Source organism: Camponotus floridanus, unplaced genomic scaffold (genome assembly GCF_003227725.1).
Source record: "Camponotus floridanus strain SB8 unplaced genomic scaffold, Cflo_v7.5 scaffold51, whole genome shotgun sequence".
Taxonomy (NCBI): domain Eukaryota; kingdom Metazoa; phylum Arthropoda; class Insecta; order Hymenoptera; family Formicidae; genus Camponotus; species Camponotus floridanus.
The window spans coordinates 1,457,877-1,481,746 of record NW_020229670.1 but is presented as its reverse complement, the minus strand read 5'-3'; the positions used below and the strand labels follow the sequence as shown (position 1 = coordinate 1,481,746).

The following is a 23,870-nucleotide window of genomic DNA, read 5'->3' as shown; positions in this document are numbered from 1 at the left end:
TTCTTGAAAATAGAAAAATGTTCCTCTTTATACATTGTTAAAATTTAACTATAGTTTGATTTCCGAATAGTCCATGGTATTTTAACAAACTCATTGATTCGATTCACGTAGTATTGCGTTGAGTTCAAGTGAAGTTGTCGATACAGGTACCTCGTTTTACGAAATTTTTGGTAACAGAATATTAACGATCAAACGGATACGGATCGGCTCCGCATCGAATAATGTTGTGACGCGTTTAATTAACGAGTAATATTATATTTAACCGCGTATTTTTATATTGATTAATAACAGAAGTAGTACTGTGTGTGCCATGGTATATATATAATTTGTGAATTTGTTTGCATATTTTTGATTGACAACGGATCATATTTTTCGTGCGAGTCTTTGCATTATATTTCCATTATAAAGTAATAAAACGCATGTCATACGCGAGAGTCATATTTTGATAATTATTGCGTGCGCGACTAATTAATCATACTTTCGCGAGTGAATCAGTCATAGACAATAAGTGTTGTGTCAGTGTCAAAACTGAACAGCAAAAAAAAAGAAAGAGGAGGAGAAGGAGGAGACTCAAGGAAGCACCCAGTAACGGTGAAGCAACCCTTAAGTAAGTAATTTGTAATTAATTAAATGTATTTTATACATATATTAATTTAATATTTATTTTTTACAACAATCAATTTACTGCAATTAATTGTTCGCGATAATAATTCTATATTATTGTGAAATATAATACGTATGAAGTACTATAAATATAATACGTATGAAGTACTATAAATATAATACGTATGAAGTACTGAAGTTTATATGCACGTGTGCGTATACATACACATATACAGAGATTTTATTTTTTCTAAATATTTAAAACTTGTAATAAAATATTTACAATAATTAATATCTTTATAAAATATTTCAATATTGTGTTTAACACACAATTATACACCGTGGCCCATTTTAATCGACGCACCTGAATATCTCCGTTGGTAAGCCGAATACAAAAAAATTGTTCAGACAAAAGTTGTATGGTTTCAAGGGGGACATAAGATGGTGTCATTAGTTTGATCTTGAAGAGTCACCTGAAGATCACATGAAGGTCAGCTCCAACTTTTTAAATAGGACATCCTATATGTTTTCACATATTCTTGTAGCTCATCTAAAGAGCTTTCCAAAACACTATAATTAAGTTAGTTTTCATTAAATACTTTCCAAGTTATGAGGCTTGAAATCATTTTTTAATTTTACATAAACCGTAAAATATCTTGTAAAATATTCATTTTTCGATTATTTTACCTTAATACTTTTATGTACAAAATAATGAGAAGAATCAATTGGTGTAAAGAAAACACATAATTGTTTCGAATAAAAAAATGTAATTTGCAATTAACAATTACATTATTTTGTTCGAAACAATTATGTGTTTTCTTTACACCAATTGATTCTTCTCATTATTTTGTACATAAAAGTATTTGAAGAAAGCTCTTCAGATGAGCTACAAGAATATGCGAAAGCATATAGGGTGTCCCATTTAAAAAGTTGGAGCTGACTTTCACGTGACCTTCAGGTGGCTCTTCAAGATCAAACTAATGACACCATCTTATGTCCCCCTTGAAACCATACAACTTTTGTCTGAACAATTTTTTTGTATTCGGCTAACCAACGGAGATATTCAGGTGCGTCGATTAAAATGGGCCACGGTGTATATAATTTTAATAAAATCTAATTTATATATAAATTAGATTTTTATTTTATTATATATTATATATATTATTTATTATATATTATTATTTATTACATATTTTATGAAATTAATCTATAAATATCTTTTCTTGTAAATTATATAATTTTTGTATTAAATATTTGTTTAAAAGTTAAAAAGAAAGTTATTATTTATTTATACATAATCTTTTTTAAACTATTTATTTTTAGAGGATACTGCTTTACATATAATTAAAAAATATGTAATTTGCGATTAACAATTACATATTTATTTTTTAAAAACAACTACTATGTTTTTTTATATACCAATTGATCTTTTATTATTTTGTATATAAAAGTACTAAAATAAGATAATCGAAAAATGAATATTTTATAAGATATTTTACGGTTTATGTAAAATTAAGAAATGATTTCAAGCCTCATAATTCGGAAAGTATTTAATGAAAACTAACTTAATTATAGTGTTTTTGGAAAGTTCTCGAGGCAAGCTACAAGAATATGTAATAAAAAATAGGGGGTTCCATTTAGAAAAATTAAGTTGATCTTGAAATCTCCTTAATGCCTTCATCTATAAAAATATCGTTTGTATCGTACGATGTCCCCTTCTGTATCAAACATCTTTTAATATAAAAATTTTTTCATAATTCTTCAACTTTAGTTAATATTCACATCGGTCATTTTATATGAATCACGCTGTATATACAGGGTGGCTCATTTTAATTTCCTCAGCCAAATATTTCGGAAAATAATGAAAAATCAAAAAAATGTTTCAGACAAAAGTTGTATGGCTTGAAGGGGGCCATCAGATAGTGGCAATGATTTGACCTTGGAGAGTCATTTGAAGGTGACGTAAAGGTAACCTTCAATTTCTTAAATGGAACTCCCTATTTTTTATTACATATTCGTGTAGCTTATCTCGAGAGCTTTCCAAAACACTATAATAAAGTATTTCTTCATTGAGTACTTTTCGAGTTATGAGGCTTGAAATCATTTCTTAATTTTGTATAAACCGTAAAATATCTAGTAAAATATTCATTTTTCGATTATCTTGCTTTAATACTTTTATGTACAAAATAATGAGAGAAATCAATTGGTGTAAAAAAAACACATAGTTGTTTCAGAGAAAAAATAATGTAATTGTTAATTGCAAATTACATATATTTTCTTTGAAACAACTATGTGTTTTTTTTACACCAATTGATTTCTCTCATTATTTTGTACATAAAAGTATTAAAGCAAGATAATCGAAAAATGAATATTTTACTAGATATTTTACGGTTTATACAAAATTAAGAAATGATTTCATAACTCGAAAAGTACTCAATGAAGAAATACTTTATTATAGTGTTTTGGAAAGCTCTCGAGATAAGCTACACGAATATGTAATAAAAAATAGGGAGTTCCATTTAAGAAATTGAAGGTTACCTTTACGTCATCTTCAAATGACTCTCCAAGGTCAAATCATTGCCACTATCTGATGGTCCCCTTCAAGCCATACAACTTTTGTCTGACATTTTTTTGATTTTTCATTATTTTCCGAAATATTTGGCTGGGGAAATTAAAATGGGCCACCCTGTATACAGAGTGGACTATTTTAATCCACTTAAATATCTCCAAACCTGTAAGTTTTAGAAGAAAACTTTTTAGAAAAAAGTTGTTTGGTTCTGAGAGGGAAAGAAGATAGAAATATTAGTTAGACCTTGGATGGCGTTGTTAAGGTTATATCAAGGTCACATTGAATTTTTTAAATTGAAACCTCTATTTTTTATTACTTATTCTTGTAGCTTATCTTGAGAGCTTTCAAAAACACTATAATAAAGTATTTTTTCATTGAGTATTTTTCGAGTTATGAGGCTTAAATTAATATCTTAATTTTAAATAAACCATAAAATATCTAGTAAAATATTCATTTTTCGATTATCTTACCGTAATACTTTTATGTACAAAATAATGAGAGGAATCAATTGGTGTAAAGAAAATACACAGTTGTTTTTAAGAAAAAATATGTAAGTGTTAATTGTAAATATATAATGTATAATTACAAAATATTTTTTTATATACAATAAATAATATTTCTGATAAATAATATAATATGCAATAAGTCATACTCATTTAATAATTATATTTTTTAATGATATATATAAAAATATAAAAACAAAAGAATAAATATTCTATTAATAAAAATATTTTTAAAACATTTAGCCACAATTTCTTATATGTATATGCTTTTCAATGGAATCTGTAATATATCCTATATATTTAAAAGTCAGTCATTGAAAATATGTATTTGCCTTACATTAAGTTCAATGGAATGTGTTTGTTTGTGAGTGCATGTAGCACCGATGGCGATTGATGATAGTGGCGGAGAAATTATCTTTAAATTAGATTGTCCAGATTTTCCGAGGCTTCCGTAAGCGAGTTTTGAAACCTGCTAACGGACTCCTCGCCGCAGAATTTCTCCGTCCTCCATCAAGGTGAGTATTATATTTTAATTTGTGTTTCGTTATATATTTCTCATTACTTTTAGCTAATTAAATAGCTGCGATTGCAAGCCTGATCTTAAAAAATAATAATTATTATTATATAATAAGTTTTAAATTGGTAAAATTTGGCATAAAAACTTAAAAATTGTATGTTAAACATCTCCATTTTGCGTATCTTTAGCACAATAGGATAATAGCGTTACATAAAATGCGAAACTTTATTTTATTATTACTTTATTCTTGTGTATTAAATTTCATGTTATAGTGACATTCGAATTTTCAATCTGGAATGTAATTTATGATGCATTCCTTCAAAAGAATTATTTTATACACATAGATAAAAAAACATCAAACTATGTTAATCTTAAACAGAATAACAATTTAATTATATTTAGTTTTATTTAATTGATATAAAACGTCACAATAAACGACATTTTTTATCAGTTAATTTTTTTTATTATTCTTCAATCTTATTGAATTTGTTATTGTATTTTCTTATTGAATTTATAATATATGTATATTATAAATTGATTGAAAATAAGTAGTATTATTTTTTGCTGTAAAAAAAGACTATTAATACAATTTAATTATATTTATATAATATTTTATTTAGTATTTATATAAATAACTCAACTCTTTCTAATCACAGGATGATGTTGTTCCAAATTAATAAACGTTAGTCATATGATATATTCATATAAATTTCAACGAAAATCCTGTTGCGATAACTTGCTCTTGTCAATTACTCAAGTTGATAACTATTATATTTCCTGTGTTGAATCAGGCATGAGAGGCAATGGAGGCATTTCTATAGAATTTAATAAAATTTTTTTGTTTGTAAAATATCTTATTTTATATATAATATATATTATGTTTCTTTTTACACATTCTTTTGCAAATTTTATACATTCTCATATTTTCTATAATTTTTTTTCTAAACAAAAGTTTTAATTCGGCGAAAATGTTAATGTGATGAGCATATATATTTATACTTTTTTTAAACTTTTAATATTAACTAACCTGAAAATTATATAAATCTTAAATTAAATTTTTGATAAATGGGGATAATTGGATGAAATTAATCGGAAATTTTTGTTACTGAACATATATCCATAAATCTTGTCTGAATTTGTTCAAATAAAGTAAATTGTTATATTGTATATATTAAATCGAATAAATTAAAACATTTTAAATTAAAAAAATTTTAAAAAGCTAAACATTTCAAGTATCTATTATATTATAAATATATCCTTATTAAAAAGTTAAGTTCGTGAAGCATTCCGTTAAGAAAGCAAATTATACTTCGCCGCCTATGATAATAGCTTATCTTATCATATAATATATATAAGCACATTTTATTGTCATTCGAATCATTTATTCCCGAGTATTCATATTGTTAACATAATAAATAACGCAATAATTATGTTACGATATACGTTGCTAATGCTTTTATATATAACAACATGTGGTCTCGCGTTGGAATCATCAATTACAACTGATACAGCGGTCAACTTGCCAGGTGAATTTAAGAAAATCATTGCAATATTTCGTTTTCTCTATTTATTGAAAGTGAGAATAAGAAAAATAAATATTTATTATTACATCAGCAGATTGCAGCAGATGCTGTTATTCATCTTAAATATTAAATTGTAAAAAAAAATCTTTTTTCTTAGTTTTTACATTAAATTTTTTAGTAATACGAAAATAATAAATAATCGTTATGAAGAGAAGTATTTCATTTTGCGAAACTATAGATATTTTTACAGCTCCAGGTAAATTATTATCAGGTTTGAATGGAAACTTGTCTCCAGCACAGCAAATTATTTATATTTATGGACCGAACCAATGGAAAATGCAAAATAATGTCAATCTCATAGAAAAAGCAGGCAACGATTACCTTATTACACCTGGCATAGGTGCTCATAAACTTCATATTCGCCAGTTGTCATGGAACAAGGCTCGTAGAATTTGCATTCAAGAAGGGGGTGAGTTCTTGACAAGGATTTAATGAAGTGGATCGTTGAATGTCGCATTTTTGTAATTTTTTTGTCTCGTGAAGACGTACCAAAATTGACTAATAAATTTTATTCGTGCTCGCGCGTCATCGATAACACAGGCCTGCAAAAAAGAGAGTCAAAATTTCTTTTTAAGATGCAATAGTGATTTTTGACGTAATTTTGTGCGCTGAATCCGAATCTGGCCGCCAAATTTGTGTAGCACGTCAGATTGTTGAGTTATTTGTAGTTGAATAGCCCAAAAATCGCTATTTTGACCAATTTCATGAATTTATTGTGAGTAAACCAAATTTTTTGAAATATTTCTGTCAATGGCATCGTATAGTACTCACTTTCATCTTTCGAATCCACTTTCGATTACCGCCGCACGATTTTTTTTCGCTCAGATATACAAGTTATAAGACTGGTCATGCATAGGGATTTAATAAGCCATTTTAAATCAGCCGTGCCACCTCTTTATCTCACTACGAATCAAAATTAGGGTAAAAATATACATTTTTAAATACCTTCTATCACCTTTTGAAATTAAAAATGACGCATCCAATATGGCGAATGGAATCGCAATAAAAGGGCATAAAATTTAGAAAAATTTATCAAAATGTGTAACAACTGTATTAGACATTTCTTTACAATATTTTTTTGGCCAACCGAATCTGACATATGTCAGTCTTTTCAAATTTCAAGATCATGTATCTACCATAGTGATGTCTATATAAATTTTCTTTAACGTAAATTTTCTTACAATGTCATACTTATATATCTCAGCGAAAAAAAATTGTGCAGCGGTAATCGAAAGTGGATTTGAAAGGCGAAAGTAAGTATTACACGATGCCATTGGCAAAAATATTTCAAAAAATTTGATTTCCCCACAATAAATTCACAATGGCCAAAATAGTGATTTTTGAGCTATTCAATTACAAATTACTCAAAAACGTGACGTGCTACGCAAATTCGGCGGCCAGATTCAGATTCAGCGCAGAAAATTACGTCGGAAATCACTTTTGCATCTTAAGAAAAAAACCTCGCAGGCCTGTGTAATCGATTTTTAAGGCTCGCGTTAGAAATAAATTAAATAATCAAGTAATTTTATCGGGTTTAATACGTCTATCGACATAGGTCACTTGGCTATTATCAACTCTAACTCGGAAGAAAAAATATTAATACGCATTTTGGAAGAAAATAAAGTATCTGAAGCATGGCTTGGTATACATGATCTTTTCGAAGAGGGCGATTGGAACACGGTTATGGACGAAAGCTTAGAAGCTACCGGTTTTTCAAAATGGACTACGACATTGGATATTAATGTGCCTGATAATTCCAACGACGGACAGCATTGCGGAGTTTTAATGACTAATGGTGGAATGAATGATCGCGAATGCTATCATGCAAAAGCCTTTTTCTGCGAGATTACCTTCTGAATCATACTAAAACTCGGTAAATCACGAACGCAAGATTGTAATCGAACACTGCAATGATACGTGATCTATCAAAGGTTATAATTAAATGAGATAATCCAAAAGTGCGTTATTAAAATGGAATTAACAACGTTAATAACAACGCAAACATGCGATATCATGATTAAATAAGGTCAGTGGATCAATGTTGCGATGAAAGAGATTAGCTCGTAAGATTTATTTTTATAATGAAGATTTTATTTTATATAAAGAGACTTATAATGAATTTTATATAAAGATTTATTATTAATGATTATTTCTATAAATGTTGAATAATAATATGAAATACCTACACGGTAAAAAACATTTTGTATTTCTGTTAAAATTTTCTCGTGTAAAAATTTTTGTGTTAACAATACTTTTTTTTAACATACTCTTATGTTAATGTAACATATTATCGTTGCGTTATTTTGACATTTCTGCGTTGAGTTAATATTCACCGTTTCTAAGAGTTAAAACAACACAATTAATATGTAAATGCACGAATTTTTGATGAAATATGTTATATGTTAAAATGAACAAATAAGTTGTGTTATTTTTCTGTCTATAACAGTTTCCATATGTTAGATCGGCATATCTCTTCTGTTATTTATCATAAAAATGTAAGAATAACATTTTCTTTTAATTAAATTTAATATTATAAATATGTTAATTTAAATAAAGTTTAAGTGTTACACTTTCGTGTTAATTTTTAAACATATTACTTGTGTTATTTATTTACATATTTGCCTTCTGTTAAATTAACATTCAAATTAGAGTGGATAAATTGGGACATGTGAAATATGTTAAATTTAACACAAAATTTTTTACTGTGTATAAAATATAAAAATAATATAATGTTAATAAAATATTAATGAAATAAATATTATATATTTACACGAATCAATCTAAATATCTCTGTTTCTTTGCATTATTAGAATGCTAAATTGAGAAAAGGAAATAAAGGGATTTGATGGCAATTTAAAGGTCAAAGGATATATACATTTGTATTCTACTATTCTTCGGACTTGCGTTGAATCAGTTAGCCCTGAAATGCAAATGCAATACTGATTACACGTGCCTCTCCTATCTTAATAATCGCGTTCCCATTCGATTGGCGTTTGTTCGCATCAAATGAGTCAGATCGGCTTACATTCGCGGTGTTTTACGATTTACCGCCAGATAACTATGACAATCCCTCGAGTGCTCTCATGGCGAAGTCTCTTTCTATTGTTCCCGATGAAACATCGTTTGCGTTACAGACGGACCACCTTATAGGCACTTTCAGCCGTCCTATTGATTTTCCTGTGGAAGCGCACGCGCTACTCTGTTCCCGATTGCGACAAGGGGGGTGCGGCTGTAATCATGGATCCCAGTATACTCGCCACCATGGACAAGGACGCACTGAAGAAGCAGATCGAGAACATGAAGTACCAGGCGTCCATGGAACGGTGGCCTCTGTCAAAGAGCATCGCGGCGTAAGTGCATCGCCAGCCGAATCATCGTCGATTATTGTTTATTGCTTTTCCCTGCTTACATATTATTATTATTTACGAGTTTTTCCGAAAGCATCGAGAAGACGCCCGAGAAAATGTTGCCCGTCTTCAAAGATCATAGGTTTCGGAAATTTTGTAATTTCTACTTATTATGAGTTCATTCTGTGAATTTGAAATGATATTTTTATTGGCAGATTGAAAATTGAACAGAAATTTGTAACTTTTTTCTTGTCATTATTCAATATCGTTGCATGAAATTTTTAATTAATTCTTTACATTTATTAAAATTTATTTAGAAATAAATTATTTACATATATTTACATAATTCGCATTTATATTTTTCGAAGATATTCAATATTCTCATAATTATTAATTTAAATATTAAAACAATCACTATTTTTCATGGTTCAAGTTTAATTGTTAGTGTTGAAAATATATGATTTTTTTAAGGAAACACTGTATAGAAGTTTATTTAATATTTATTTTAAAACATTAGTTCTGCATTTTTCAAACCTCTGCTTTATTTGAAAGAAAAACGAAATTTTTTTCATGAACCATTAACCCTCCAGAAAGCCATAATTAAACAAAATTAATTCATTTTAGTCTTGTAATGATATATCTTTAAATAGTGTTAGTTTTTTCAAATTTACTTTATTTCATTTTTATTTTATTAAATGAATCATTCATTTATTTCTCATTAATAAAATAATTTAAATACAATATAAGCATTTTTTACATTTATATTTTGTTTATTATAATTTCATATCTTTATCTACATATGCCACATAAAATATATATCCTTATTATGTATTTTTGAAATATTCTAAGCTATAACGTTTCACTATAACGTCATATATATTTATAAAGCACAATTCAATCCATTTTATTGTTAGTATATTTTATAATGATTTATATTTTAATTTCTATCTCATGCTATAATTAATATCTATTTTTAATAATTTAAGTATATATAGTATAATAATTTATTCAACGAATAAGAACCGTCATTATGCAATCGTAATCTCGAGATAGTGCATTTAGTTTTTATAATACGGGCGTCGTCTCATTACAAGCTTCTTTAAATACTTTAGAAATTCTTTATGTACAAGATATGATATGCGGAAGCTATTTAACAGTAACAGCAATTCCTAGTTCCCTAATAATCGACGATGTAATTTTCAATACGTAATCATAGAATATCTTTCCCTAGATATAAATTGGTTCGCGTATAAATTTATATAATATATAGTGTTGTATTGTTGATATTAAATTGATTGTTGTTATTCAATTATTTCTGCTCCGACAATTCGTTCGTCATGATAGTAAAAATGAGATAAAAAGATTTGATTTTTGATCATTGTCCATTAATTTTTAATGTATACAAAATAATTATTTTTAATCAAATCAAAAATAATATTTACAATTAGCTTACTTGGATTGTAATTTTTGTCCTTCGCATGTGCATCATATGTACTCCTATGTTGTAAAAAGGCCAATCGCTCAGAAATCTCGGAATAAATTACATCATAGTATTGTATATCGATGCAGCTTACGGAGATCTCATTTGTCACGCGCGAAATGAGATTAATGTTAAGTCTCGTTTTACGTGTCAAAATTAAAATTACCTATAAAACCGATCAAAGCGTGTGGGTGCGTTTCGGATTCTCGGCGAAGTGCCTTTTCCCAAATAAATTATCTCTCGCACGCTATATATAAAAATATAAAGCAACGCGTATATACGTAGTCGTGCAGATTGCTGGCAGTCAAGGCTGAATTATGCTCGCGTCCCCGTATTATGTGTACATGGAGGGACAGGATCTCCTTGGACACATACTTGGCGGTATGTGCCCGTCGCGTTTTCGCGCCACGATCACTTTCAGAGACACATAGTGGTGCATAAAGCTGCGATTATATGTATATATGCGCGAGATGAGGGTATCGGAAAGGTGCAAGAAACCTGACGCGGGTGCGATTACTGATGACTCAACGCAACGATGATCGATGATCTAATTGAGTCTAATTAGACGATATTGGCGGTCGTCTCTTAACGTAACGTTCGCGGTTTCGTCACCCTTTAAACGAAAGGGCGTAGAAAAAGAGATCGCGTAAGGATTATTATTCACATTCGTTGCAAATCATCGAGCTAATTATATCCCTCGCGTGTCGCGCGTCGACTAATGATCGAACGACCGAGTTATTGCGAGATTAAGTTCGCAAAACAAGATTGATTGGACTTAAAGATGTTTTGCACCTATTTTCAAAATATTGAGAATTTAATGAAAATTGGTACAGAATGTTCTTACATATGTTTAGAATCTTCAGTACAACTTTTAAATCGATTCATTAAAGCGTTCACAAGTTATAAGGATTTAATTTGCTCCGAATTAACATGTGTTCTTATGGGAAACGTATAACCACGTCGATTTAAATGACAAAAACACATGGAAATAATATTCAGAATTTGTTTAAAATTTGCAAAAGTTTAGATACAGAGGAAATATTTGGTCAAATAATATTATACAAGTACTAACTGGTTAAAAAGATATTAAATATAATTCAATGAAGTTAGCCATGTATCTGTCACAAGGCGAAATTCTCTGCCGAAGGTTAATCATTTCGATTAATAAAATTCGGAATATTTCAATAAAAACGCAATAAATATTAAAAAATACATCTCTGTACTATAGCTAAGATCAAATTGTAATAAGTATTCCACACAATTTCTTACTCAAAATACAAAAAGTGGATATATTTGTCAATATTGATTTTTAGTTACTTTTTGCTGGGATTGTACATACAAAACATCCTTAATTGGTGATCTCTTTTCGTAGATAATAATTTTACAATAATCACATATACTTATTCACTTATATAGATACATTCAAATATTCTTGAATATGAAATATCTACAGTTAGACTTATACATTATACATTTACTCAGGTCTTTACTCTGGAAAGGAAAGATTTTCTCTCTTCCTTCGTATTGATTTATATAAATATATTATTATAATTATTATATTATTACATTTAATTATTTTCCTCTTGATTGTTTTATTAATGTCGATATTTCAAAATTCATTGAAACGATATCAAGCGAGCAAAAATATCGCTAATCTGCCGAAATGCGAACATCCTTGGTCACTTGCGTCAGTGTTTTGCAAAGTTCATTATTACATCATCGTGACGAAAGCAAAGAGAAGGATCAGGAAGCGGTTGGAAACGTGTATTGTCGCATTATTGGGGCGCGAGATTAGATCGATCGGCAAGAGATAGAAAGAAGGAAAAAAGAAACGAGAAAGAGGGGGGAGGGAAGAGGGAGACGCGGCAGGGGAGAACGGGAGCTGTTGCTGCCTTTCACCGTTCGAGAAGTCTCGCGAGACCGCGGAAACTTTTTTTTTGCTTTCGCCTCAAAAACCATCGCGAGAACCAAGCGTCACCGGTTATTGAAACGTTCACGGTTCCGCGTTGTTCGCAAGCGGAAGTACGCGCCGGAACACAGATCTCGGCGCCTACTTCCGCGATCCTGTTGGCTCGTCCCTTAGCGCGTCATTATGGTATGTTCAGTGTTTGCTGTAGATAATTTCAAAATTATCTAGATAAAGATAAAGATAAAAATCCGTAAATTTATCTTATTGTTAGATGAGATAAAGATGATTTTGCTTTTACTTAATCTAGATGAGACAATTATTGCGATAATCTACATAATTATCTAGATATTTTTGTTTATTTTAGAAGACTATAAATATTTGTAAAAAATGTGACGCAGATTATAAATGGGATATTAAAATCATAAGCACATATTCTTTCTCTTTTCCTAAAGAATATTTAAATATTATAATAGTAAAAAGGTATATAAATGATATGATAAATATTTATTTATTAATTTATATTTCTAATATATTTATAATATATTAATAATATAATAATAATATATTTATAATATATTAATAATAATAATATAAAAAATATATTTTAGATATTTTAGATAGATTTTTAGAAGCTTGCCTGGAAAACTTTTTTGCATAATAAAAACGTCATCTTAAACAATTTTTAGATAAGATGACATATATTTTTCATCTAAGATAAAGATAAAGATACTTTGTATTTTTCTTCTAATTAAAGATAAAGATGATCCATTTCTTTATCTAGATGATTATCTAGATATTTTTATCTAGATACCAGCAAACACTGGATGTTTTTCTCACCAACATCGAATTTCGCTTTAATTAAGAGTCGAGATCGATAAATCTCAGAAATTGCCGGACGCGAAATATCGCTCGAGATCGCGCGATGCGCCGATGTTGCTCTCGAGAATTTAGGATGTGACCTCCTTTAAACTCGGTTGTACCCGACGCCTCTTGCCTGTTGCATTCATCGGTACGTAATGTGGGTCGTGTTCCTCCGACACGCTCTTGTTTTCGCAATACTCTGATCGGAGATCTTGTACATAACATAAACAGTCGTTAATAATCAAATAGAATGTCTAAAAGAATCTGTAATTGAAAGGAACGATTTTATAGAAAAGAGATATGAGAGAAAATTCTGTAGTTATTAAGAGTATTAAGAGTATCGTTGTCTTTATATTTTATTTTTTTCTCTTATAATTTAATTAATTTCTCTTCTCTCTTTCTTTTTTTTTTTTTCTCAAAAATATTATTTAAAGAGACTTATAACGACGTATATGATAAATTAAATATAAGATATGTAAGATATATATATTGTATATAAATTAATATATTTTGCATTTTCGTTCTAAAAAGGCGTTTGCCAATTATAAATTAATTTGAAGAAATCAAAAACTTAATATTATTAACGTTTACATACATCTTCTTCAGTTACAGCATAAATCTAATATTGACAGTTTAAACGTCTCGTGAAACTGGAAATACTGAAATATCTCTTCGACATTTTGTTAACCGATAATTTCACTCTTGGTCTTCGTGCATTAAATTGTGACTTTTCCATCAAGCAAGCCTTAAAGACAGATGCGAAAGACAAACTATGAATTCGAGCGTGAAGTGAACAAAATCGCATTCATTTCTGCGATAGATTCGCTTGATGGCTCTTACTCGACGTCGCGACGAGAATCGCTCCGATTTCGCGACGACTGCCGTTCATTATATAAACGACATAAATAATAGGCATCGCGGAATCGTGAATCGATAACATTACGACACGGGTGCTGGGGGGAAGGTCATTCACCCTCATTTAAAAATTGCGCGATGGACCTGATAAGTGAAAGTTCGCGATTTCCGCACGAACTCTGATAAATCAAGCACGAGATGCGATTATTGTGTTAACGAAATCAAACTTATAATACATCAAATTTATATTACACCGTTATTTAAAACGGTGTAATAAGTCAAGATGATTTGAAGAAAATATTCTTTTATCTGCTATAGATTGTGTAAGAAACTGTACTTTCGCTAATATTATAGGAGCTTAAATAAATTACGTCGCTTCCATGTTTTCGTGAATGCAATGACGAATGAATGTTTTCACTCGTCATTATATATTCTTTTATTTAAATAATATTTAAATATAAATTATTTAAATATAAATAATTTTTTTATATTTTGCAGTTTTTCCAAATTAATGAAAAAATTATTAAAAATCTTTTTTAAGGATGTTTTGTATGTGCAATCCTAGTAAAAAGTAGCTAAAAATCAATATTGACGAATATATCCACTTTTGGTGTATTTTGAGTAAGAAATTGTGTGGAATATACAATTTGATCTTAGCTATAGTGCAGAGACGTATTTTTTAATATTTATTGCGTTTTTATTGAAATATTCCGAATTTTGTTAATCGAAATGATTAATTTTTGGCAGAGAATTTCGCCTTGTGACAGATACATGGCTAACTTCATTGAATTATATTTAATATCTTTTTAAACAGTTAGTACTTGTATAATATTATTTGACCAAATATTTCCTCTGTATCTAAACTTTTGCAAATTTTAAACAAATTCTGAATATTATTTCCATGTGTTTTTGTCATTTGAATCGACGTGGTTATACGTTTCCCATAAGAATACATGTTAATTCGGAGCAAATTAAAATCCTTATAACTTGTGAACGTTTTAGTGAATCGATTTAAAAATTATACCGAAGATTCTAAACATATGTAAGGACATTCTGTCATCATAATTTTCATTAAATTCTCAATATTTTAAAAATAGATACAAAACATCCTTAAAATAAATGCGAAAAGTTTTTTACGTTCGACCCATCGTTCATTCACATAAACAATTATCATTTAATATGAATGTTGCGTGTTTGCTGCATTCGAAAATAAAGCGCATTCGAGGCTTGAGCAACAATGTTGAACGTGATTTTCGATTAGAATTATATGCAATGAAATGCAGTGAAGGGTTAATTCTTTGCACGCGCGCATGCTTTCGTGTATCCCGCGGGAAAAAATTCCGCGGATACTTCTCGCGAGCGTTTAGCAACAACAAAGTCCGAAAGCTTCGAGTTGTCGACGAATCTCCTTGAACGCAAAATCGGGTGCGCGAGCCTGAACCGAGTCCCTTTCACCGACATCGTCGCGTCGAAGCGAGATCGGTCGGTCGGACTCGCTTCGGTCGTGAATGGTCGTAAAACATGCGGAGGTGCGAGCTTATCGGCGATCTAATAAATTGGAGGTAACGTATCGCGCGTACAAGCATTTCGCGAAACATTCGCTGGGAGATTTCTAGAAAATGTACGCCGGATCCTGGCCTTTGGGCGATTTGCGAGAGCAAATAATGCACCGGCACTGTCACTTCAAGGCACACGCGCGATATTGAAATTAAAATAGATTTTGATACACACATACACGCACGCATACGCATATGCATAATCCAGACAGCACAAAAAGGTCAAAAGATGTCTTAAAAACATTTAAAGGACTTTAAGACGTCTTTAAGTCGTCTTTTTTAGATGTCTTTTGGACATGTGTGCTGTCTGGGAATACACAATATATTTTTGACATTGTTTATTTATTATTTATAATCAGTATTTGCTGTAGATAATTTCAAAATTATCTAGATAAAGATAAAGATAAAAACCCGTAAATTTATCTTATTGTTAGATGAGATAAAGATGATTTTGCTTTTACTTAATCTAGATGAAAGATGAGATAATTATTGCGATAATCTGGATAATTATCTAGATATTTTTGTTTATTTTAGAAGACTATAAATATTTGTAAAAAATGTGACGCAGATTATAAATGGGATATTAAAATCATAAACACATATTCTTTCTCTTTTCCTAAAGAATATTTAAATATTATAATAGTAAAAAGGTATATAAATGATATAATAAATATTTATTTATTAATTTATATTTCTAATATATTTCTAATATATTTATAATATATTTATAATATATTAATAATATAATAATAATATATTTATAATATATTAATAATAATAATATAAAAAATATATTTTAGATATTTTAGACAGAACTTTTGGAAGCTTGCCTGGAAAACTTTTTTGCATAATGAAAACGTCATCTTAGACAATTTTTAGATAAAATGACATATATTTTTTATCTAAGATAAAGATAAAGATACTTTGTATTTCTTCATCTAATTAATGATAAAGATGATCCATTTCTTTAGCTAGATGATTATCTAGATAATTTTATCTAAATGCCAGCAAACACTGTTTATAATGTATCATTTTAAAATCTCCATTAAATCAAATTTAGTTTATGCTTGAAAATGGATTTATGCACCTTATTCTTCTTTCGAAACGAAGTATCAATTCCATTAAAACAATCTCAATCGTTTTATTGCGCCACATCCTTAGGTAAGCCGTTAGAATAGTAACGCATGCTGCTAGATTGCAATTTCAGCATTACGCGCGGCTGACCCTCTTCTTCTTCCTCTTGGCAGAATGCGAGAGTACGTGGAAGAGAATGAGAAGAATGACCCGCTGATACACGCGCCCGACAAGAAGAACAATCCGTGGGCCGAGAAAGGCAAGTGCATAATCATGTAATCGGGGCCAACAGCAGAGGAAGAGCAGCAGAAGAAGAAGGAAGCGTGCATATAAACCGAGAAGAAGACGAACCGATCGTTCATCCGCGGCGAAGGGAATCTTAGACAGAAATCACGAGAAGGAAAAGAAGGAAGTGGAGCGAAAAAAAAGAGGAAGAAATGCCGGTAGACGTCCGCTCTGATTCGATCGCGGATTTATTCGATCGTCGAAACGATTGTCGATCGGTCACTGAAGTAAATAATGTGGCTATGAATCGATCTCGTAATCGATTCGTCAATCAAAAATCGGGCGAATCGTTTACCGGATTCCATTCCTTCGGGACTGCTTTTCCATCGCGCGGCGTGCGGCTCTGACGCTAATTCTCGATTCGTGTCGTTCTACGAGGTGTATTGTCCCTCCCTAATCGTGCCATAATTCGCCATGATTGTTGTTTATAAAGATATTTCGAGATAGTCTCGAAGTCTGTGCATTGATCGGCACGTGGACACAGGGAAATGGAAAAGAAGGAAGAAAAACGAAGAAAACGAGCCGATGATTCGATCGTACGATCTTATCGTTATTCAATTTTCTGAAACGATCGCGATAAAATACGTGCAAAATTTCATCAGTTTTCACATTCGCGTAAAGAACCGAAGAAGAATAAAGACAAGAAATAAAAAAGGGAGAAGAGGAAGTCGGAAAATCTATTGGGTGAAATACTTTCACCCGGTGGAAGCTGTCTGAAATGATCGACGTCGAATCAATCGCCGCATGCCACGTGACGTCGCGTTGCACATCTCACTCGCCAATGCACTTGCCGTGTAAAACTCTCCCCATTCACTGATGATCTATCATAAATGCAATTTTCTCTAATGTTACATATACATATATATTATACATGACACATACAGTTATTATTATGATAATTATAATTACTCTTGTATATGTATCTCTGCGCGAATTTCTTACCGAAAATATAATATGACCAGCGACTGAAATTCTAATCCTGTTTTTTGCATCTATCTCAGGAAAATAATTATATGTAAAATATCATACTAGACGTCGAATCAATTTTGGATTTTATAAGATCGTTGAACACAATCGAAATCGCCGCTGTGGCATTTCATTTCGTTCTTTCTTGTTGTCGTCTGACCAATTGTGAACCATTTCTACTGGCATTTTTTATATGTGCACGTGATTTTAAAAAATCGCTAAATTTTTCCTTGTACTTTCGTATTAACAATTCTTTGTTTTAATTTCTAATTAATTTATAATTTACATATATAAAGAATGTTCTATATATATATATATATATATATATATATACATATGTATATATTAGTGCTATTTATATGTGTATTAACAAAAAATGAATCATATGAAAATATTTTGTTTTAAATATTTTATTTACTATTTTATAAAAGACGGCAATATTAATACAACAATCTGCTAAAATTATTATAAATTTATAAGTCAATTTCTAAAAAAAGAACATAGGTATTGTTGTTTGTAGAAATCTTTTAAATCAATTCATGATTTCTAAGTAGTATATGACAATGTGAAATGTGATATATATACGTCGTATATAAAAATGAAATTGTTTGGAATGCAAATATATATAAATTAAAAAATATGAACAATTTAATTCAAAAAATTATATACTTTTTAAGGACAAATGTTTTATTTTTTACAAAATGTACTCAAGCAAAATTGCTTATAATTTTGATTTAATTATATATTGATTTAATTAATTATATATATAACGGAGAGATGTGCATAGAAATTTTTGAAACTTTCTTTCTCTTTTTACAGAAAGATGTATAAATTATCGTTATCAACGATTATACATTATATCGTTATTAATTATTATACAATTTGGTGTTTTTTTAACTTACGCAATGCAGAGTTTTATTACCTTTATTTTAATTTCAAAATGTAATATTTACAAGAGGATATATTTTACATTAACTAATTATTATATTATACGCTTTTCTTTAAATATAGAACTTGCGAAATATAAACGTAGGCTACGTGAATAAAATTATCAATAAAACATGCTGCGAAAGTTATGAGTTTTAAAGATATTTATACGTTTGATTTTGCCGAATTTTCTGTCCAACCGTGTCTTAGAAGTTTATCGAAATCTTCACCTTATATAAAATCTCATTTAAATGATAAAAGGAGGTTCTCCCTTTTCCGTCCAATTTGTTGTACATCGCAATTACTTCAGATAGTTTAAATCAGGGGTTTCCAGTCACGAGCATATTGGGTAATCCGCATTGACATGCGGAAAGGAACGTGGGAATAACGTATAACAAATAACTCCTCACAGATGTAATTTTCGAAATCTGATGGTCGCGCTTATTACACGGTGATCGGCGATTCGAGAGGGAAAAGGTTAACGACCGTTTTGCGGTTAAACTGCAATATGCGCTGTTCGAGCAATTTGTATTTCTCTATAACGTTAATTATACGCAGATACCTACAGTTTGTTAAAAATCACTTAACAATTGGGAGAAAGGAGCAGCGAAGTATTTTCATACAAGGGAAAGATTAAAATTCTTATATGGGCAGTGTTTGCTGGTATAGATAAAATTATCTAGATAATCATCTAGATAAGAAATTGATCATCTTTATCTTTAACCAGATGAAAAAAATACAAAGTATCTTTATCTTTATCTTAGATGAAAAATATATATGTCATCTTATCTAAAAATTGTCTAAGATGACGTTTTCATTATGCAAAAAAGTTTTCCAGGCAAGCTTCTAAAAGTTCTATTTAAAATATCTAAAATATATTTTTCATATTATTATTATTAATATATTATAAATATATTATTATAAATATATTATTATAAATATATTATTATTATATTATTAATATATTATAAATATATTATAAATATAAATTAATAAATAAATATTTATCATATCATTTATATATCTTTTTGCTATTATTTAAATATTCTTTAGGAAAAGAGAAAGAATATGTGTTTATGATTTTAATATCCCATTTATAATCTGCGTCACATTTTTTACAAATATTTATAATCTTCTAAAATAAACAAAAATATCTAGATAATTATCTACCGCAATAATTATCTCATATTTCATCTAGATTAAGTAAAAGCAAAATCATCTTTATCTCATCTAACAATAAGATAAATTTACGGATTTTTATCTTTGTCTTTATCTAGATAATTTTGAAATTATCTACAGCAAACACTGTCTATAACGTTAATTATACATAGATACTTACAGTTTGTTAAGAATCACTTAACAGTTGAGAGAAAGGAGCAGCGAGGTATTTTCATACAAGGGGAAGATTAAAATTCTTATATGAGTGTGAAAAGGAAGAAGAGATGAAGGAAGAAACGGAGAGCTGGGAAGATGCGAGAGGAAGAATCGCGACTCACTTTCGCTTTTTAAACGAGCGAAGAATGGACGATGGATAACGCATGGTCTTCGTGACAATTAACGACGATTCAAATTGGTATCCTCTTTCACTTTCCTGCTCTTCCTGCGAGTCATTGTACGCGATTGATTCACGAAATGATTTATACATAAAGAGACAGCGCTTCTTACAAAACATGAGCGTTACAGTGTACAATTAAATGTCGCTCGAATTCAATTCAGATGCCAAAAGTGATGGATCTTGAAAAACGAGCACTTTTGCCTGTTTGCATCTAGGTTCTTGAAATACGTGTAATTGCCATTATTACGGCTATTATATTGTGTAATGTGTGGATGAAAAAAATGAAAAAATCAATTGCTATTTTCTAGAGCGTTTAAAAGGACAATCTTTTCTTGTAATTCGTTTACAAGACCTCTTCAGAAGATAACATTTGGAGATAGTGTACTCTAGAAGTAATTTGCCGTTAATGTTTCTTTAGCGAAAGTCTAACTTCAATCTTAATCACAATGGTATCTATAATTACAACGATACAATCTCAATTAGAGCAGACCAGTAATCAAGGACTATGTACTTAGACGGAAGCTCATTAATGAATACTATGAATATCTTCCTTATATGATAGACATTTACTTTTTTTTATTTAAAAAATAAAACACATGTATAATAAGATATACAGAGTGACTCAAAAGTCCCGGACCGGTCGAATATTTCATAAACTATGCACTTTAGAAAGAAATGTTTTAAATAAAAGTTGTATGCCTTGAAGAGGACCATCAGATAGTGGCAATGATTTGACATGGGAGAGTCATTTGAAAGTCACGTGAACATTACCGTCAATTTCTTAAATCAAACTCCCTATTTTTTATTACATATTCGTATAGCTTATCTCGAGAGCTTTCCAAAACACTATAATAAAGTATTTCTTCATTGAGTACTTTTCGAGTTATGAGGCTTGAAATCATTTCTTAATTTTGCATAAACCATAAAATATCTGGTAAAATATTTATTTTTTGATTATCTTATCTTAATACTTTTATGTACAAAATAATGAGAGGAATCAATTGGTGTAAAGAAAACACACATATTTGCAATTAACACTTACATATTTTTTTTAAAACAATTATGTGTTTTCTTTTCAATTGATTTTTCTCATTATTTTGTACATAAAAGTATTAAGGTAAGATAATAGAAAAATGAATATTTTACTACATATTTTATGGTTTATGCAAAATTAAGAAATGATTTCAAGCCTCATAACTCGACAAGTACTCAATGAAGAAATACTTTATTATAGTGTTTTGGAAAGCTCTCGAGATAAGCTATACGAATATGTAATAAAAAATAGGGAGTTTGATTTAAGAAATTGACGGTGATCTTCACGTGACTTTCAAATGACTCTTCCATGTCAAATCATCGCCACTATCTGATGGCCTCCTTCAAGCCATACAACTTTTGTTTGAAACATTTCTTTCTAAAGTGCATAATTTATTCGACCGGTCCGAGGACTTTTGGGACACTCTGTATATACTTCACATACTTTCAAATGCAACATTTTTTTGCTTAATTGAATCGATTATTGCTTTCTCTAATTTGATTAATTCAAACTATCTCTTTCTTTTCTAATGGATAAAAATTACAAAAAAAATAATTGAAAGAGTTCGCTAACCCTGACTATGCCTGTACAAATGCTGAATAAAAGTGCGTTTCATCAGCTCACGGTAGGACAATGTCACAGACTGTGCGCCTTCCTCACTGGCATTTTGCAACAGCAGTGAGATTTTCACGGCGAACGACAATCTCTTCACTTCTACAATTCCCAGATGTAAATTTGATTGTCAACTTTCTATATCTTCTATATACTCGCGGGAAATCGCTATATACTTAATGCATATACTTAATATGCACATGGAAACGATAATTTTAAATTCATTTTAGGAGATTATTTATTACGCTGCATAAAAATACAATATAAATTATATATTTATGTATATCATTCCCAATCGCTATGTAGGCTGATTGCACGATTGCTATCGATAACTTGCTGGAATATTTCCTCAATTATATTGCAAGTGTTGCAACATTTAAATAACCCATCAATTATATGTATTAGCCGTTTAGTCAATCGTGCTTTTTATATTAAAGTTCAATTTATCTCATACCTTTATCACAAATTTTACCGATTATTATATTGTGCATTATATTTTGCATTTTATTTTCCTAACATAATTAAAATTATTTCGGACAGTGATGGAAATTTCACACATATTCTCTATATAATTATCGAAATTCTAATATAATTAAAAAACTTTAACGCTAACTTGTATATTTATACGACACAAAGCAAAAAATTGTAATACTAATGCTATTTTTATGTTTCTGCATATGTTTAATTTGAAAATACATGCACATAAGATAGTTGCATAAGTTGCTAAATTATTATTCGTTATGTCTTGCAATGACAACTATAAAACTTTTGTATATATTGCTTAAATAATTTTATTGGCATTTAGGCAACATCAAAAGTAACTGGCAAATACTATCTTACATTTACAGTTATCATAGCAATTACCTATTAAACTATTGTACTTTTGAAGTTATGGGGAAAAGCCTATAAAAATTATTGATCTCCTTAGTACATATTAATTAACCAAAAAACATATATTTATAAATAATTAACATTAATTAACATAATTAAATTTAACCTTTTTAAATTCTTTTTTAATCTTGCATTTGATAAAAAGAAGAACAAATTGAATCTCAATTAACTATAATTGTTGCTTATGAAAAACATTGAAACAAATATATGAAAAATTGATATAAAATCTAGCTGTGCGCGATTGGATATACTTTAAATTAAATTTGTAATATATCTTAGTTTTAATATTCATGCCGAAATGGAAGATGTTATGGACAGTAAGAGCAGTGTTTGCTGGTATCTAGATAAAATTATCTAGATAATCATCTAGATAAAGAAATGGATCATCTTTATCTTTAACTAGATAAAGAAATACAAAGTATCTTTATCTTTATCTTAGATGAAAAATATATGTCATTTTATTTAAAAATTGTATAAGATGACGTTTTCATTATGCAAAAAAGTTTTCCAAAAATCTAAAGCAAGCTTCTAAAAATCTATCTAAAATATCTAAAATATATTTTTTATATTATTATTATTATTAATATATTATAAATATATTATTACTATATTATTAATATATTATAAATATATTATAAATATAAATTAATAAATAAATATTTATCATATCATTTATATATCTTTTTTTGCTATTATTTAAATATTCTTTAAGAAAAGAGAAAGAGTATGTGTTTATGATTTTAA

General features: G+C 29.3%; 2 protein-coding genes across 4 annotated transcripts; both read left to right on the top strand.

The window, feature by feature from the left end:
- Positions 1-5,561: 5,561 nt before the first annotated feature.
- On the top strand, positions 5,562-8,990 carry LOC105252322 (hemolymph lipopolysaccharide-binding protein-like). Of its 3 annotated transcripts, XR_889284.2 has the most exons (4): positions 5,562-5,718; positions 5,954-6,184; positions 7,331-7,801; positions 8,910-8,990. XR_889284.2 is itself a non-coding variant. In XM_011259650.3 (3 exons), exons 1-3 carry the CDS (start codon positions 5,622-5,624, stop codon positions 7,630-7,632), a joined length of 630 nt encoding a protein of 209 aa, XP_011257952.1. In that variant the 5' UTR covers positions 5,562-5,621; the 3' UTR covers positions 7,633-7,894. The 3 variants fall into 3 exon arrangements, 2 of the variants coding, with proteins under 2 accessions (XP_011257952.1, XP_011257953.1); XM_011259650.3 differs by lacking the exon at positions 8,910-8,990 and having other exon boundaries at positions 7,331-7,894; XM_011259651.3 differs by lacking the exon at positions 8,910-8,990 and having other exon boundaries at positions 5,966-6,184; positions 7,331-7,893.
- On the top strand, positions 8,960-18,113 carry LOC105252321 (guanine nucleotide-binding protein subunit gamma-e). The gene is made up of 2 exons (XM_011259649.3): positions 8,960-9,125; positions 17,031-18,113. The coding sequence occupies exons 1-2, from the start codon at positions 9,013-9,015 to the stop codon at positions 17,134-17,136; spliced, it is 219 nt and encodes a 72-aa protein (XP_011257951.2). The 5' UTR covers positions 8,960-9,012; the 3' UTR covers positions 17,137-18,113.
- Positions 18,114-23,870: the final 5,757 nt, after the last annotated feature.

What these genes read in the sequence shown, in the direction of transcription:
- LOC105252321 (XM_011259649.3), top strand. Translation starts at nt 9,013, where the DNA reads ATGGATCCCAGTATACTCGCCACCATGGACAAGGACGCACTGAAGAAG. An exon ending in CTGTCAAAGAGCATCGCGGC is followed by an intron (nt 9,126 to 17,030) that starts GTAAGTGCATCG and finishes TCCTCTTGGCAG; the next exon opens with AATGCGAGAGTACGTGGAAG.
- LOC105252322 (XM_011259650.3), top strand. Translation starts at nt 5,622, where the DNA reads ATGTTACGATATACGTTGCTAATGCTTTTATATATAACAACATGTGGT. An exon ending in TACAGCGGTCAACTTGCCAG is followed by an intron (nt 5,719 to 5,953) that starts GTGAATTTAAGA and finishes GCGAAACTATAG; the next exon opens with ATATTTTTACAGCTCCAGGT. An exon ending in AATTTGCATTCAAGAAGGGG is followed by an intron (nt 6,185 to 7,330) that starts GTGAGTTCTTGA and finishes CTATCGACATAG; the next exon opens with GTCACTTGGCTATTATCAAC.